Here is a 14,890-nt window from a genome sequence, read left to right on the forward strand (position 1 = left end):
GAGTGGATGTTACGGTGTCTGGGGAGGGAACTCAAAACTGGATTATAGATGGCAGACAGTTGGTGTTGTAAACCACCGCCTCTGTTCAAAGATGGTCGCTCACAGTGGACGTAAATGGCTTCTTTCACTCCTCCATCCTCGCTGCACTTTACAGCGTACACCACATTGTTAAGTTTGTGTTTAGGAGTTTTGTCTTTCAGGTGAACCAGTTTCTGTCAAAGTGTGTTGCTGGGTCTAAAGTACACTGGGATGTCGCATTTGGAGAAAACTCTCCTGAGTTTTTCTGATACACCGGCTACATAGGGGATGACAATGTTGTTGTGTCTGTCTTTCTTATCCTCCCTCGCTGGTGTCTGATGTTCTTTTCTGTGAAGCTGGAATGCAGGCACACTGGACGAGCTTGTTCTAAAAAATACAGAAAAAGGAACATTTTATTTGTGTTAAGGCCTAAAAACTACAAATAAGTTATACAATGAACAATATTGAAATACCTTATAGGTGCTGCAGGCCACATAACCAGAATCCAGAGCAATCTCACACTCGCATGATGGTGAGGAAAGACATGAGCTCTGCAGGGAGGTTTGAATGTCTCAGTTGGGACACTGAAGAACTCAGAAGACAGCAATACATGCACAGAGAGACAGAGTAGAAAAAGCATAGATTTGTAATCTATAATGTGAATTAAAACTCAAAAAGTGTCAACAAGTATAATCATTTGAGTGTGGAATTATTTATGCAATAAACAGGATTTTAATTAATTAATTGAATTAAAAACACTGACATTTTTTATCAAAGATAAAGAATCATACCTCTCTCTGCTCTGAGGATCACTGAGCATCTCTGACAGGAAATACAGTTTCCTCAGTAGGAGTCATCATTGATGGTCTCAGAGGTTGTAGTGTGGCAGCATGATGATGGTCTCCAGATCAGGCAGGAGGTCAGGTGATGGGTGTGTCATCTTCTCCATTGAAGACACACTGGTATGGCAGTTCATAACACAGCAGTCTCCTTGTGGCATGTAGTTATCTGTGCAGTCCAGCACTGATGGATCAGGTTTGGCTCAGCAGTTCATGAAGATGGTGTTAAGATGTTGTTGTTTCAGCTGAGGATGGTGAAGTTTGAAGGTTTTGCCACAAAGGAGACTGTGCCCTATCTGAAAAAATATATCTACAAAACAAGTGCTTTTAACACCACCCACCCAGCTCAGCCCCCAAGTGTCTATGTAATGCTGGTATGGGGTGTCGGTTACTAAGTCTAATTAGTACATAGGGGATGACAATGTTGTTGCATCTGTCTTTCTTATCCTCCCTCGCTGGTATCTGATGTTCTTTTCTGTGCATCTTTGCTGACTTTATAAACGCCCAATTAGGATAGCCACACGTTTTGAGTGCTTCCTTTACATGTGTGTGTTCCCTCTTTTTCCCTTCAGGCTTAGAGGGAACATGTTCTGCCCGGGGGGGAGGGATGTGTCCTAATTACTCCAAGTTTGTGTTCCAGAGGGTGATGGAAGTCAAAGAGGAGGTACTGGTCCGTGTGTGTGGGCTTCCGGTAAACTTCGATGTTGAGTTTGCCGTTCTCTTCAATGTGCACAGCGCAGTCCAGGAAAAGCAAACAGTTATCCTTTGTGTCTTCCCTGGTGAACTTGATGTTTTTATCCACGGCGTTAATGTGCGCAGTGAAGGATTCCACTTCTTGCCTTTTGATTTTGACCCAGGTGTCGTCTACATATCTCTACCAGTGGCTGGGTACTCTTCCTTTGAAAGAGCCAAGAGCCTTCCTTTCCACTTCCTCCATGTAAAGGTTGGCTACAACAGGTGACACAGGGGAACCCATGGCACAGCCATGTTTTTGTCTGTAGAAACCCTCGTTGTATTTGAAATATGTAGTGGTGAGGCAGAGGTCTAACAGTGTGCACATCTGATCGGGTGTGAAGTTGGTCCTGTCTTCCAAGGAGCTGTCTTCTTGCAGTCGTTTTCTGACAGTCTCCACTGCCTCTGTAGTGGGTATGCAAGTGAAGAGAGAGACTACATCAAAGGACATCATGAGAACCTTCACAGACATGACACAAGGGAAGACTTTTGATTTAATAACTAAGCTTAAAACAAGTGTTACCTACTAATATTTGTGGGAAAAATCTGATGCTACCCCAAGAATACAAAGCCACACTGGAAATGATGACAGGCTTGCAGCCCTCTGTCTTCCTGGAGTGAGGTGCCCGATCAGTAGAAGTGAATTGACAGAAGTCAGTGTCTGTAAGAGTGGCCAAACACTGATACTCTGTCCACTTGCGTAGAGTCTAAGAAGCTGGAATGCAGGCACACTGGACGAGCTTGTTCTAAAAAATACAGAAAAAGGAACATTTTTTTTGTCTGTAGAAACCCTAAAAACTACAAATAAGTTATACAATGAACAATGTTGAAATACCTTATAGGTGCTGCAGGCCACATAACCAGAATCCAGAGCAATCTCACACTCACATGATGGTGAGGAAAGACATGAGCTCTGCAATGAGGTTTGAAGGCCTCAGTTGGGACACGGAAGAACTCAGAAGACAGCAATACCTGCACAGAGAGACAGAGTAGAAAAAGCATAGATTTGTAATCCATAATGTGAATTAAAACTCAAAAAGTGTCAACAAGTATAATCATTTGAGTGTGGAATTATTTATGCAATAAACAGGATTTTAATTAATTAATTGAATTAAAAACACTGACATTTTTTTTTATCAAAGATAAAGAATCATACCTCTCTCTGCTCTGAGGATCACTGAGCATCTCTGACAGGAAATACAGTTTCCTCAGTATGAGTCATCATTGATGGTCTCAGAGGTTGTAGTGTGGTAGCATGATGATGGTCTCCAGATCAGGCAGGAGGTCAGGTGATGGGTGTGTCATCTTCTCCATTGAAGACACACTGGTATGGCAATTCATAACACAGCAGTCTCCTTGTGGCATGTAGTTATCTGTGCAGTCCAGCACTGATGGATCAGGTTTGGCTCAGCAGTTCATGAAGATGGTGTCTGAAAAAATATATCTAACAAAACACGTGCTTATAACACCACCCACCCAGCTCAGCCCCCAAGTGTCTATGTAATGCTGGTATGGGGTGTCGGTTACTAAGTCTAATTAGTGCATCAGAAAGCGGGGGCTACACCTAAAGCCCACACTTTTTGATGTCTTTGTTTATTAGCAGCTTTTTCCAGCTGCTCAGAGAATTCTGACTTGGCCTTTATCCACCCAAACCCAAACCCACCCGGATAAAGGCCAAGTCAAACTCACACACCATACCAGCATTACATAGACACTTGGGGGCTGATCTGGGTGGGTGGTGTTAAACTGTAGTCGGGAACTTTCAGAAAACTATCCATTTACTTCTAAATCAGTTTTTATACATATTCTGTAAGCTGTACTAATGTTTTTCTCTACATAATGTATCATTATAGACATCTCTGGTAGCCTAAAGATAGTTTATAACTTTTGACATTTTTTACCTGTAAAACATGATAAGCAAAAACTCATTCATCACAAAAACTTTTGATTCTACAAAAGCTACTATAATCAAGAAAATATAATTGTCTGTATTTATTCATGTGACCCATATTAAATACCTGCATTTATGTGGGATTTATTTATTTACTATTTCATATTTTCAAGCCCTTGGAGGGGAAGATCTCGTTTGTTGAGCTACATACGTCACAGTAAAAAGATTTAGTCATTTAAAACATGAGAATAAAAGAAATGATGTTGGTTTAATAAATGTTGCAGCACATTTCAGATCAGAGGTGCATGATAGCAGATGTTCTCTGCTCTGCATGAAGTTCAGCAATGATTTGGTGAAATGATTAATAACATTGCAATAAGAAAGGGTCTTCTTACAGACAGAGTAGGGAAGACAATTTTTTCAATGAAAAATATTTTTCATGCTCTACAATCAGTAAACTCTGTAACAAACATGATCTGTAATTGTTTCAAAACTCACCAGACGACTTCATGATTGGCTCGAGGACAGGACACAAAACACAGGGTTGTGGTAACTGTAATATGATCTCAGAACACCTGAATATAGACATTTCTGTGGCTGAGAAATAAAAATGAGGTCAAGCAGGGTGTTCTTGTCTGTAGTGCCAGAAGTGATCAGCTGTGAATACCCTCTCGACTGAAACTGCTCCAGAATCTGTTTTCTTCCACTCTGCAACTGGTTCTCATTAAAATCTCCACACACAATTATTGGGTGACAGTCCATTATTTCAAGTGAATCTAAAAGACTTACCAGGTTTTGCATGAATGGTGTCAAACTGTAGTCAGGGGGTCTGTACACAACAGCAATGAGTGCAGGGAATGGAGCCTGAACCTTCAACACTAAAAACTCAAGATCAGTGACATTATGCAGATACTGTTTTACCTGAACCTGAAAATGATTCCTCAAATACACAACAACTCCACCACCACTTCTGCTGGCCATGTGAGGAAAGTTTGTGTAGGACACATGTCTGTTGCGTTTGAACATGGTGTAGCCATCCAAATGAAGACTGTCTGCAACAAAGGAGCCTTGAAGGTGAGACTCAGTGAGACACAAAACATCTGCTAAACACATTTCATGATGACTCTTGATGTCACTGATGTGAGATGGCAAACCCTCCGTATTGTGATGGATCAGTGTAAGAGTGTCAAGTCTGCTGGCTGTTTCTCTGACCTGAAGAAGAGGCATCATTTCCTCAACACTGGCTTGTCTCATGGTTTGGAGTGCTGCAGTTACCTCGGGATTGGCGTAAATCTTTTTCTCATCCAAGTCCTGCAAATAGAGTCCACTGAGAGACGTCACCCTGCTGAGAGCAACATAAGCCATACCTGGTTCAAAAATGTTCTTCATTGAAACTACAGCTGTCTGTGTTGTAAGACCCTGAGTTTTGTGAATTGTGCAAGCGAATGCTAGCTTTACAGGAAACTGTCTGCGTACTGCTCCTTTAAACTTCAGACTCTCCTCTGCTCTCTCAATGTAAACCAGATCATCAGAAGCTGCATTAGCACTGCGGTTGTGTCTCATAGGCTGCCGGTTGTCCATCCTGAGCCCCAGTTTAATTATGTGTCCATCATTTTCAGATCTCACCACCTTTACCAGTATACCAAAAGCACCGTTGACCAAACCGTTTAGTGTGTCCAAGTTTCTGGTCAGCATGACTCGAGCTCCTTCAGCAACATTCAGAGTGTCAGGTAAATCATTTCTCCCACCTGTAAATGGTTTGTCTCTTCGTTCCATTCTGCCTGTACATTTATCCTTCTGGAAATCGTCTGCATTGATGATTATGATGTTTGAATGAAGCTTCTTCAGGGTATCTGTGTTGTGGGATTCCACATTCTTGTTGGTGGCATAAATGTGTAAGACCTCAGTTGGACATTCTTCTGGTGCAGTCACAGCCTGTGACAACAAATCTCTGTCGCACTGAGAAAGCTCATCTGTCTTTTCTTTGACTCTAATCCTGTTCAGCATCTCTGCAAAGGCCACATCATCTTTCTGACGCATGATCTCGGTTAGAGTGATCATCTGAAAATGTTCCTGCCATAGGTCAATCTGTTCTGGATCGTAAACACAGAGAGGTTTAGACTGTCGCACTGGTGGCAGCTGGTAAAAATCTCCAACAGCTAAAACTGACATTCCACCAAAAGGTCTCTGAGTGCCTTTGATTTGTTTCAGTCTTGCATCCACATAAGCAAAAAGGGGTTTTGAAACCATTGAAATCTCATCAATAACAATAATTTCAGCATTCATCAGCTCAGATCTGACTTCATCCAGTTGGTTACCAAGTCCTTGAATGGGTGGTTTCAGACTCCTGGGTAGTTTCAGTAGAGAATGTAATGTAGAGCCATTGATAGAAAAAGCTGCTGTACCGGTAAATGAAGTCAGTAAAACAGTTGGATTTGATATGTCAGCTTCTTCTGCATTAGCAGGCAGTCTGCTCAGGATCTTTGATGCTTCAGAATGAATACACTTAATCAGATGTGACTTTCCAGTTCCTGCACCACCATTGATATAGAAGAAAAATGGATCTGGGTTCAAACCACAAACTCGCTGAATACACCAGTCTCTTATGGCATAGAACACGCAGGCCTGCTTCTGGTTCAGATTCTGATACATTACACGTACCACGGCTGGATCTACTGCAGGTTGTTCTCTGATGGCTCTGATCTCTGTTACAGCATCAGACTGACGACTGTAGTCGGGGACATTCTCCTGTTCGTTCTCATCATCAGAATGTCTCTCAGGAAGATTCTCATCACATTGCAGCCTCACAACTTCAGATTCAGGAGCAAGATTACACCATTCATCAATCACAACATCCCTATTTTGTTCAAACTCTTCCAGTGCACTCTCAATATCCTCAGAGTTCTTCTCATACTTGTCTTTATTTCTTTTCACAACCCTTTTCACAGACTCACTGTGGTCTGAACATGGAAGTCGTACAAAACCTGAGTTGTAGGAGGACTGATAGGTTTGGAACCCTTGTGGTTTCAGTTCCTGCTCTGATCTGTGTGGAAGGTAAAGTCTCAACAGTCGACCATAATATTGCTCAGGATCTTTTTCCTGTGAACAGTGGTAATATCTGATTATAGCTGGTTTATCATTCTTTCGCCTTTGTACAAATCCAAGCTGGTTTAGAAGAGGAAGCACATCTTTTCCTTCATTTGGACCACTCACCAACCTGCACAAGGCAGCAAAATCAGCCAGTGACATTTCCTCATATTCTGGGGTCTCAGGTCTGCATTTGTATTTATCACTCAAACTTGTCATCCAAATATTACAACTGTCATGTGTTGTGCTTTCCAGGAAGCTCATGGGCCGACTCATTTTTACTGGGTTATCATCTGTTGGTACAAATACAACACTGCGGGAACATTTTTTCATTTTTAGGCCACAGACTCGAGTCACACACTCCTGTGCGCTGATTTCTCTCTTTTTTGAGTAAGCCTGCATCACAGCTCTCATTTCATCACACTCATTGACGGTGTTCTTATCAGAGTTGTCAATAACTGTCTTCAGGTATTCAGAGAGGCCAGATTCTTTCTTTGTTATATATTTACAGAGGTATTCTATACATGAATAGGCATTCAAAATGAATGAGACATCTAAATTAGAGTTCCAGGCTTCAAGCAGGTCTGGGTTGTAATTGTTGATCCAACACTCATTTGGGTCACGTTTCAGAATCAGAGCTGTTTTCTTGTTTATGTCTTGGAGGCATTGTTCATACTCATTCATTGTCAAGTTGCATCGTGACAGAATCTGCTCTATGGTGAGGGAAGCAGCTTCAGGTTCCTTCAGCAGGTTCAACAAAGGTCTGAGTTTGGCTTTTGCAGCTTCAGTGTCTGAATCCTCATCCTGTCTCACAATCATTGTTCTTGTGGCTGGTGGTTTGGGAAACCCAAATCTACAACCAGAGTTCACACTCTTAAAGCATGTCTTTGTGTGGTTTTTGCTGTGCTTTTGTAGCTCAGTGACTTTTTTGTGCAGTTCAGGTTGTTTTTCTGGATCAGGGAGTTGAGCTGAGATGTATCTGTCAACAAAGTCACAGACAGTTTGGTCGTCATCCACATCTGCTTCTACCTTTTCTCGAATCCACAGCAACATGTGTATATGTGGACTACCTCTGTGCTGGAACTCAACTCTGTAAAAGTAATCAATGATCTCACCAAGGGGCTGTGCAGGAGAAAAAAGCAAATCTCTGAACAAAGCCTCAACACGTTTATCAAACATTCGCATGGTGGTTACTGGATTTGATCTTAGAATTTCACACTTTTCTGACCAGTCCAGGGCTTCAAAATCAACCTCTTCACCTTGCTGTCTCTTTATTGCTTGAATCACTTCAGGCCATCTCATCTCAGCAGCAGAGAAAGTGACAAAGAACTGAGGTGTTCCTATTTGGCGAACCATGCTGAATAGATCTCTGGTAGTTTTCTGCCAGTAAGCTGGAGTTCCTCTGAGTGGCTGCATAAATCTGATTGCATCTTTATTTCTTACCAGCTTCTCTACTTCTGTCTTACTTTGTAACATTCCTGATGTGATTTTGCGTCCATCTTTGGTCATAGTTTTACCTTTCCTTAGCTGTATTGTCATGCTGGAATTAGCCAAGTGTATTTCAGTGACAAACTGTGAGAAAAACAGGTAATTTGTGTCTTTAGCAAATCTTGCATCAATGTTGAAAAGCCTTGACTTGAAGTAAGCACTTGGTGTGAGTTTAAGACGTCTCTTTTCATCCAGTGTATTCTGACCAGTAGGAAACTGCACAGGAAATGCCATGGCTTCCAAATGAGGAGTTCTGAAGAAGCTAACAGGATTGTTTCTTTCTGCAGGAGCCACACAATATGTGTTATCAGTGAAACAGAGAATCTCTTCTGAAATGTCTACAGGCTGCAGACAACTTTCTAGAGCAAAACCTCCATTGTTCAAATCACTTTCTGGTTCATCTGGATTTTGTTCCTCTGGTTGTTCATCACAGGATTGCATATTAATATCTTGGTCACTTTGAGACTCACTTTCACACAAAAGGGCATCTTTTTCATAGTTGTCAATTTCCATTAAATCTGCTTCATTATAATCATCACTTGCCATGCTGGCTTCATCACTGCTGTCATCATCAGGTAACGTTGGATCACAAAGCAATGCATCATCTCTGATAATAATATCTGTGTACTGTGGATGAATTTGTTTCAGTTTACGCAGAGCTTGAATGAGTTTAGACCAGGTGACAGTCTGGAACAGCTGATGGCCTTTGTAGCACAGTCGTCTTTTCAGCTTTATCCTCATGATCTGTGATTGGCTTCTGATCCTCGGTAAAGAGTCAACTGTTTGTTGGACCTCAGATGGTACACACACCACATTACCACGTATGAGTCTCTGTCTCCCCTTTGGAAGAGGAATAATCTTAGCAAATGGTATGCATTTGGCAATCAGATGTCTCTCCAGAATGTTGAGATCACAAAGTTCAGCTGGAATATCCTGCAGTTCTAAACCATTAACAGCAGCAAGCCTGGGCATGCATCCACTTTTGAGGGAACTGTGACATGTGTGACAGATATACTCTTTTTTTCTCTCAACAGGAAAGCTGCAGTGATCATGACATGCTTCATCACACACATGAACAAATTTACCAGTTAGGCACTGATGAGCTACAGTCTGGTGTTTTGAGTAATTTTCTCTTTTGCAGATTTTCACCTGATTAGGAAAAGAAGCTTTTAGACAAACAGTACAAACATAAGATGGTGCTGACTTAATGTTTGATCTGAAACGAGATATGGCCTCATTCATTAAAGTGTTCTCTGGATGACACTGTAAACTCTCAGCTGGTCGATGCATCTGGCGATATTTCCGTTTTATATTCATTGCACATCTGATATTATGCATCTGTCTGAAAGAAAAACCGTTCCAATATTTTACTCTCATTCGTTCTCTCATATTGTCCTTGTGTTGTTGCTGAAATTGTTTTTCTTCTCCATACCGCTTTGTCATATAAGATCGTTTTTTCTGTTTAAAATCTTCGCTTTTTTTATATAGGTTATATACATATAACCTCATGTAAGCTTTATGTTTCTCTCTGAATCCAGCACAAGTTCTGTATATTCTTCTTATACGCTCTTTCTGCTTTTCTCTGAATATGGGAGACTCTCTATATGTTCTTGTTACACGTTCCTTCTGCTTTTCTCTGAATATGGGAGACTCTCTATATGTTCTTGTTACACGTTCCTTCTGCTTTTCTCTGAATATGGGAGACTCTCTATATGTTCTTGTTACACGTTCCTTCTGCTTTTCTCTGAATATGGGAGACTCTCTATATGTTCTTGTTACACGTTCCTTCTGCTTTTCTCTGAATAGGGGAGACTCTCTATATGTTCTTGTTACATGTTCCTTCTGCTTTTCTCTGAATATGGGAGACTCTCTATATGTTCTTGTTACACGTTCCTTCTGCTTTTCTCTGAATAGGGGATTGTCTTTATATGTCCTTATGACACATTCTCTTTTTCTCTCTCTAATTTTAGCACTTTCCCTATACATCTTTCTAAAATGTTCTCTCTGTTTCTCCTTATAGGTAGCATTTAATTTATACAATTCATTTTTGTACATGCTCTTTTTCTGTCTGTGATCAGGATCATTACACTTCTTAGTTGAGTTTTTTTTCTTTGTCTTGAAGCTTTCATCAAACCTGTACATCTGCCTTTCTTTCGTCTTCTGATTTTCCTTTCTCTGTGGTAGCTTTTGTTGGGTCAATAATCTTCTCCTCATTTTTTGCCTTTCATGTTTACTATATTTCAGCAGTTTATCTGAGAGTTCCTCTGTTATCTTAGTTGAACTGGAGGCACTGTTTGAATCATTCTGAGGAACAGAATCTGTTACCTGAGTGTCTCTTACAGAAGATGCAGAGGTTTCTATTTCTAAATAATCAGAAGGACGATTGTTCAGCTCAGCAGCTGGCTCATTTGAATAATCCACTCTGGATGACATCACTTCAGTAGCTAAAGTGTCGGCCACAGTGTTCTGTGTCTGCTCAGTGGACTTTGGAGTTTCAAATTCAGGTTCATTTAAAGCTGGTGCTGGAACAGTTGTAGCTGTTTGTCTGTTTTCATCAGCATCTCTTTGGTCAGCAGCGTTTTCACTGTGAAACTCGATGGGCTGTAGCTCATAAGTGCAGCTTGGTGCGATGCTGAACATTCTGTACAAACGTTTGATCCTGTCAATCATGTCATTAAGACGTGTGAACTTCAACATAACTGCAGTTCCACCACTTGCACTTAGCGACAATGGCATACCAGTAGACTTACGTGGGTGAGGGTCAAAATATGCATATTCACCTGAAGTCAGCCTGCTAACAGCGATGACTGTTCCTCCCATGACTAGCAAAGCGTAGCGAACGTCTGAAGCCAAACACTGTAGTCCCTGTTCAAGGCTCGGAAAGTGATCTGTACCATCAAATGTGCCGTAATGAGCAAACTGAGACATGTCGACTTGATACTCGTGTCTGCGGCTGGTAACAACTGAAGGAAGTTCATCGCAGGCTAGAAACACACTGTTCACAAACCTCAGTCTGGCATCTGAATAGACTGCATGGCCTTTGTCCAACACACGGTTTAGATCTGCTCTGGTAATAAATTCATCCTCGTGTAAGAATGACAGGAAAACCAAACTGTTAGCCATGCATTGCTGATTCCGGTACTTTCCATACCTAGGAGCGGCCTGGCTTCGGGAAGCACAGACGCTACTCACTCGTGGACTTTCACTGTTTGTAACCTGTACATGAGACTGTCCTGGAGCTTGTCCATCATGCTGTGTTTGTACAGTTAGCTGGGGTTTAGTCTGGATTACCTGCATAACTTCAGGCTCTGGGACAGACACTGAGGGAACACTTCTTTTTACCACATCTGCATAAGACACTGTGGCTGTCTGAACACTGCTCTGCACTTCTGTGCTGGGAAAAGCTGAAACACAAACCTTTACCTGCTCACTGCTCTGAGAAACATTCACCTGTTCTTTCTGCTTTTGCCATCTAAGCTTCAAGGACTGCGACCTTTGACTTTTTCTTGGCATTTTGCTGAAGTACAATCTGGAGCTTATATGTGGTTATACACAAATATAAACAAAACTGAACCTTGAAACACAGAAAAACTTATAACTCCTTAAGTTACTGTTAAATCTGAGAAATGTACTATTATACTATAAAATGTTTTTATGAATATATGAATAGATGTTAAAAAGCTGATTTGTACTCCAAACTCAAAATAAAGGAAATTCAAAGTTCTCTGGAAACAATTTGGTCCGTTTTATTGTACCTCTTTTAGAAACGGGGTTTCTTCAGCTGGATGTTCTGCAGCAGTCAGGAAACAGGAAGTCTGGGTCCTCAGGCACTTCTCGATGACAATACTGACTGAATACTTACACTGAGTGACAAAATGGGTTAGTCCTTAAATAATAATACTATAAACTTGCAGTCAAATGTTATAGCCAATGAAACAGACTAACAGACTGGATCTGATTTATTATTTATCTGAATGTATGTATTACAAAATAACCAGATTATCTTATTACAAATAAACTTATAAAAAGGTGATATTTTATACAATTGATCAAAGTAAGCCAAACTAGCAGTCCAAACTAAAGTCTAATGCAAAATTAAAATGACAAATGTAGGGCTGTGTAAGTAGTTTCTACTATAAGTTCTACTGTACTGTAATTCTACTACTGTATATTCAACTTGTAATTTAAAGCAAAATGACTGAATGTGAGAGAGCTTAATGACAGGAAAGAAAGAGCAGTGAGAGCAGAGATCTCTCAGAATTCTGTAACAGATAGATCAAGTTCTGGTAACTTGGATTTCTGAAAATTGGATTCTGAAAGGATTCTCAAAACTTGGATTCTCAAATTAGATAGAGCAGTAGAGATAGAGGGATACAAGATGGAATGGCTTTCAAATTAGATAGAGCGGTAGGGATAGAGGGATACAAGATAGAATGGCTTTCAAATTAGATAGAGCGGTAGGGATAGAGGGATACAAGATAGAATGGCTTTCAAATTAGATAGAGCGGTAGGGATAGAGGGATACAAGATAGAATGGCTTTCAAATTAGATAGAGCAGTAGGGATAGAGGGATACAAGATAGAATGGCTTTCAAATTAGATAGAGCAGTAGGGATAGAGGGATACAAGATAGAATGGCTTTCAAATTAGATAGAGTTGGGAGAGTGATAGGATAGACAGAATTGCTTATAATGATAGAGAGAGAGAGAGAGGATCTTCTGCAGCAGGTCACCTGTAAGACACAAAAGGCATGGAATTAGTCATATTTCCAACATGCTTGGATTTACCATATTCTTCAGACTATATGGCACACCTAAAATCCTGTCATTATCTCAAAAACATACAATGTGCCTAGCGTATCGATTCTGGTTATGCTTACTGACCTCAAACGGGATTTCTGTGGTACACAGCGCTCAAAATTCTGTCAAATATTTTAGTAAGACTTCGTAAGCTACAAAGCTGCGCTGCTTGATGTATTGTCAGAGCATTATGGCTACCATAGTCAGGACCCTCGCAGAGTAATTCGTACGGTGCTTCAACATAACATTATGGTGTGTGTACAAGGACCTGGCACGTGCTAAGAGACATGCTTAAGAAGCAGATTTCAAACTGATCAACCCATGAAGAGTTTGATGGATTTGTGGATGAGGAATGAACTGAAAAAGTGAGTGTATTGTTCTGTATTTTATGTGTTACAACTGAACAGTGTTGAGAGTTGTTTGTGAATGACTTGAATAAAGTTTGACTTATCTGACTGTTTGTTTGGCTTAATCTGCCTTAAAAACAGGCTTGTTTATTGACATTATGCCTTATAATCTCAAAAATACAATACATGTAGGGCTTTAAATACTAAAGACTTCTACAGTAAATTATTGGACTGAACAGAATGACAATGTTTAACAAATGATGGTGGAACTGTTATAAGGACATTTTTACATTCTATTAAAACAATAAACTAAGTCTATAAACTCAAACTAAGACGTGCTGCTACAGTAACTTACTGTAAATATTAAATGGTCCAACAAAACCAACACACTGAGGTTACAGCACAGTTTCAGGTCACTCTGTATGAATTTTGGCAAAATGAGAAATTTGGAGACAGCTAGTTTCTACACAGCAGTTTCTACATATTTCAGTCACATTTGGGGCATGTTTGATGCACAGCAATAAGCACTACACTAAATCTATAATAAACTTATCATAGCTGATATAAAGGCCTAATTAGCAAAATTTAGTATGATGATCATTTCTTTGTAGATCATTTCATGATAAAAAGAACAGAAGTGAGTGCTGTATCTGAGCTGTTGCATGTAAGATCTTTGCTGGACATTCCCACATTTCTTAAACAAACAAACAAACATGACTTTCAGACAGTTCATCTTTTGTAAATTAGGCCAGGATTATTTTCAAAAAACAGCCTTGATAAAAATATCAGGCCACTATAAAATGTCTTATGTTTATGTTTTCATCCCACCTATACTTTGCAAGTCATTATGACAAATTACAAAAAGCAGTTTTTAGGCAGTGATTTAAGGGAAGAAGCTTTTGAAATCCACAATGCCCTACCACCAGTGGTCTCAAACTCTGGTCCTTAAGGCCTGGTGTCCAGAAACTTTTCTATGTGTCCCTGTTGCAACACACCTGAATAACATTAGTAGGTCATTAGCAAAACTCTACAGAACCTGACTGCATGCTGAGGTGGTAATTCAGGAATTTGATTCATGTTATAGCAGCTCATGAGTGAATGAACATGATGCAATGAAAGTACTTTTAGAAGTACATTTTTCCAAACACTTAAATTACTTACATTTGAGTAGTCTTAGGGGATGCCACTTCAGCACACAGTCAAATTCTATACTCTCACTAATGACCTACAAATGTTATTCAGGTGTTTTGTAACAGGGACACGTGGAAAAGCTTCAGGACACCGGCACTTGAAGAGTGGAGTTTGAGACCCCTGTCCTATGTGAATATTTAATTGTCCCTAAACTGCTAGTCGTGAGCTGCTCTAATGTGAAACAAACACATATAGTTCTGTAAAGGTTTACAAAGAGACTACTAAGGATCTGGAGACCTCAGAAAACAGAAACCCTCCCAGATGTTGTAGCTGAACATGCAAAAACAAGTTGCCTAATAATATCTCGATGATAACCAAGAGCTGTGCTGACTAACTGCACTAAACTGAATCATCTATAGTGAGAGAAAAACACCAGCATTAAAGTCAAACATGGTGCTGTTACTGTGATGTCCCAGAGTTCCTTTACTACTTCAGGACCTACATCAACTCATCAGGTCCTGGGCTTAAGTTTAATCACACTTAGGATCTGAAGCACACA

General features: G+C 40.3%; 2 protein-coding genes across 4 annotated transcripts in view; one reads left to right on the plus strand and one right to left on the minus strand.

Annotated features, from left to right (window-relative positions):
* The window catches only part of pde1cb (phosphodiesterase 1C, calmodulin-dependent b), a 162,502-nt gene that overhangs the window by 131,881 nt on the left and 15,731 nt on the right, over nt 1-14,890 (plus strand). The gene's annotated exons all lie outside the window — the stretch shown is intronic.
* Nucleotides 1,663-9,744, minus strand: LOC146687518 (uncharacterized). 3 transcript variants are annotated; one of them, XR_014916591.1, is made up of 4 exons: nt 2,746-9,744; nt 2,425-2,561; nt 2,117-2,335; nt 1,663-1,994 (listed from the first exon to the last, which is right to left on the minus strand). XR_014916591.1 is itself a non-coding variant. In XM_085440375.1 (2 exons), the coding sequence occupies exons 1-2, from the start codon at nt 9,562-9,564 to the stop codon at nt 4,422-4,424; spliced, it is 4,983 nt and encodes a 1,660-aa protein (XP_085296501.1). In that variant the 5' UTR covers nt 9,565-9,744; the 3' UTR covers nt 4,350-4,421. The 3 variants fall into 3 exon arrangements, 1 of the variants encoding a protein (XP_085296501.1); XR_014916592.1 differs by having other exon boundaries at nt 2,113-2,335; XM_085440375.1 differs by lacking the exons at nt 1,663-1,994; nt 2,117-2,335; nt 2,425-2,561 and having other exon boundaries at nt 4,350-4,532; nt 4,693-9,744.

Source organism: Copadichromis virginalis, linkage group LG18 (genome assembly GCF_057382275.1).
Source record: "Copadichromis virginalis isolate Kocher_CV1m ecotype Utaka linkage group LG18, C_Virginalis_male_GT1.1, whole genome shotgun sequence".
Classification (NCBI taxonomy): Eukaryota; Metazoa; Chordata; class Actinopteri; order Cichliformes; family Cichlidae; genus Copadichromis; species Copadichromis virginalis.

What these genes read in the sequence shown, in the direction of transcription:
- LOC146687518 (XM_085440375.1), bottom strand. Translation starts at nt 9,564, where the DNA reads ATGAGGTTATATGTATATAACCTATATAAAAAAAGCGAAGATTTTAAA. An exon ending in AAATGATGCCTCTTCTTCAG is followed by an intron (nt 4,533 to 4,692) that starts GTCAGAGAAACA and finishes CCTTTGTTGCAG; the next exon opens with ACAGTCTTCATTTGGATGGC.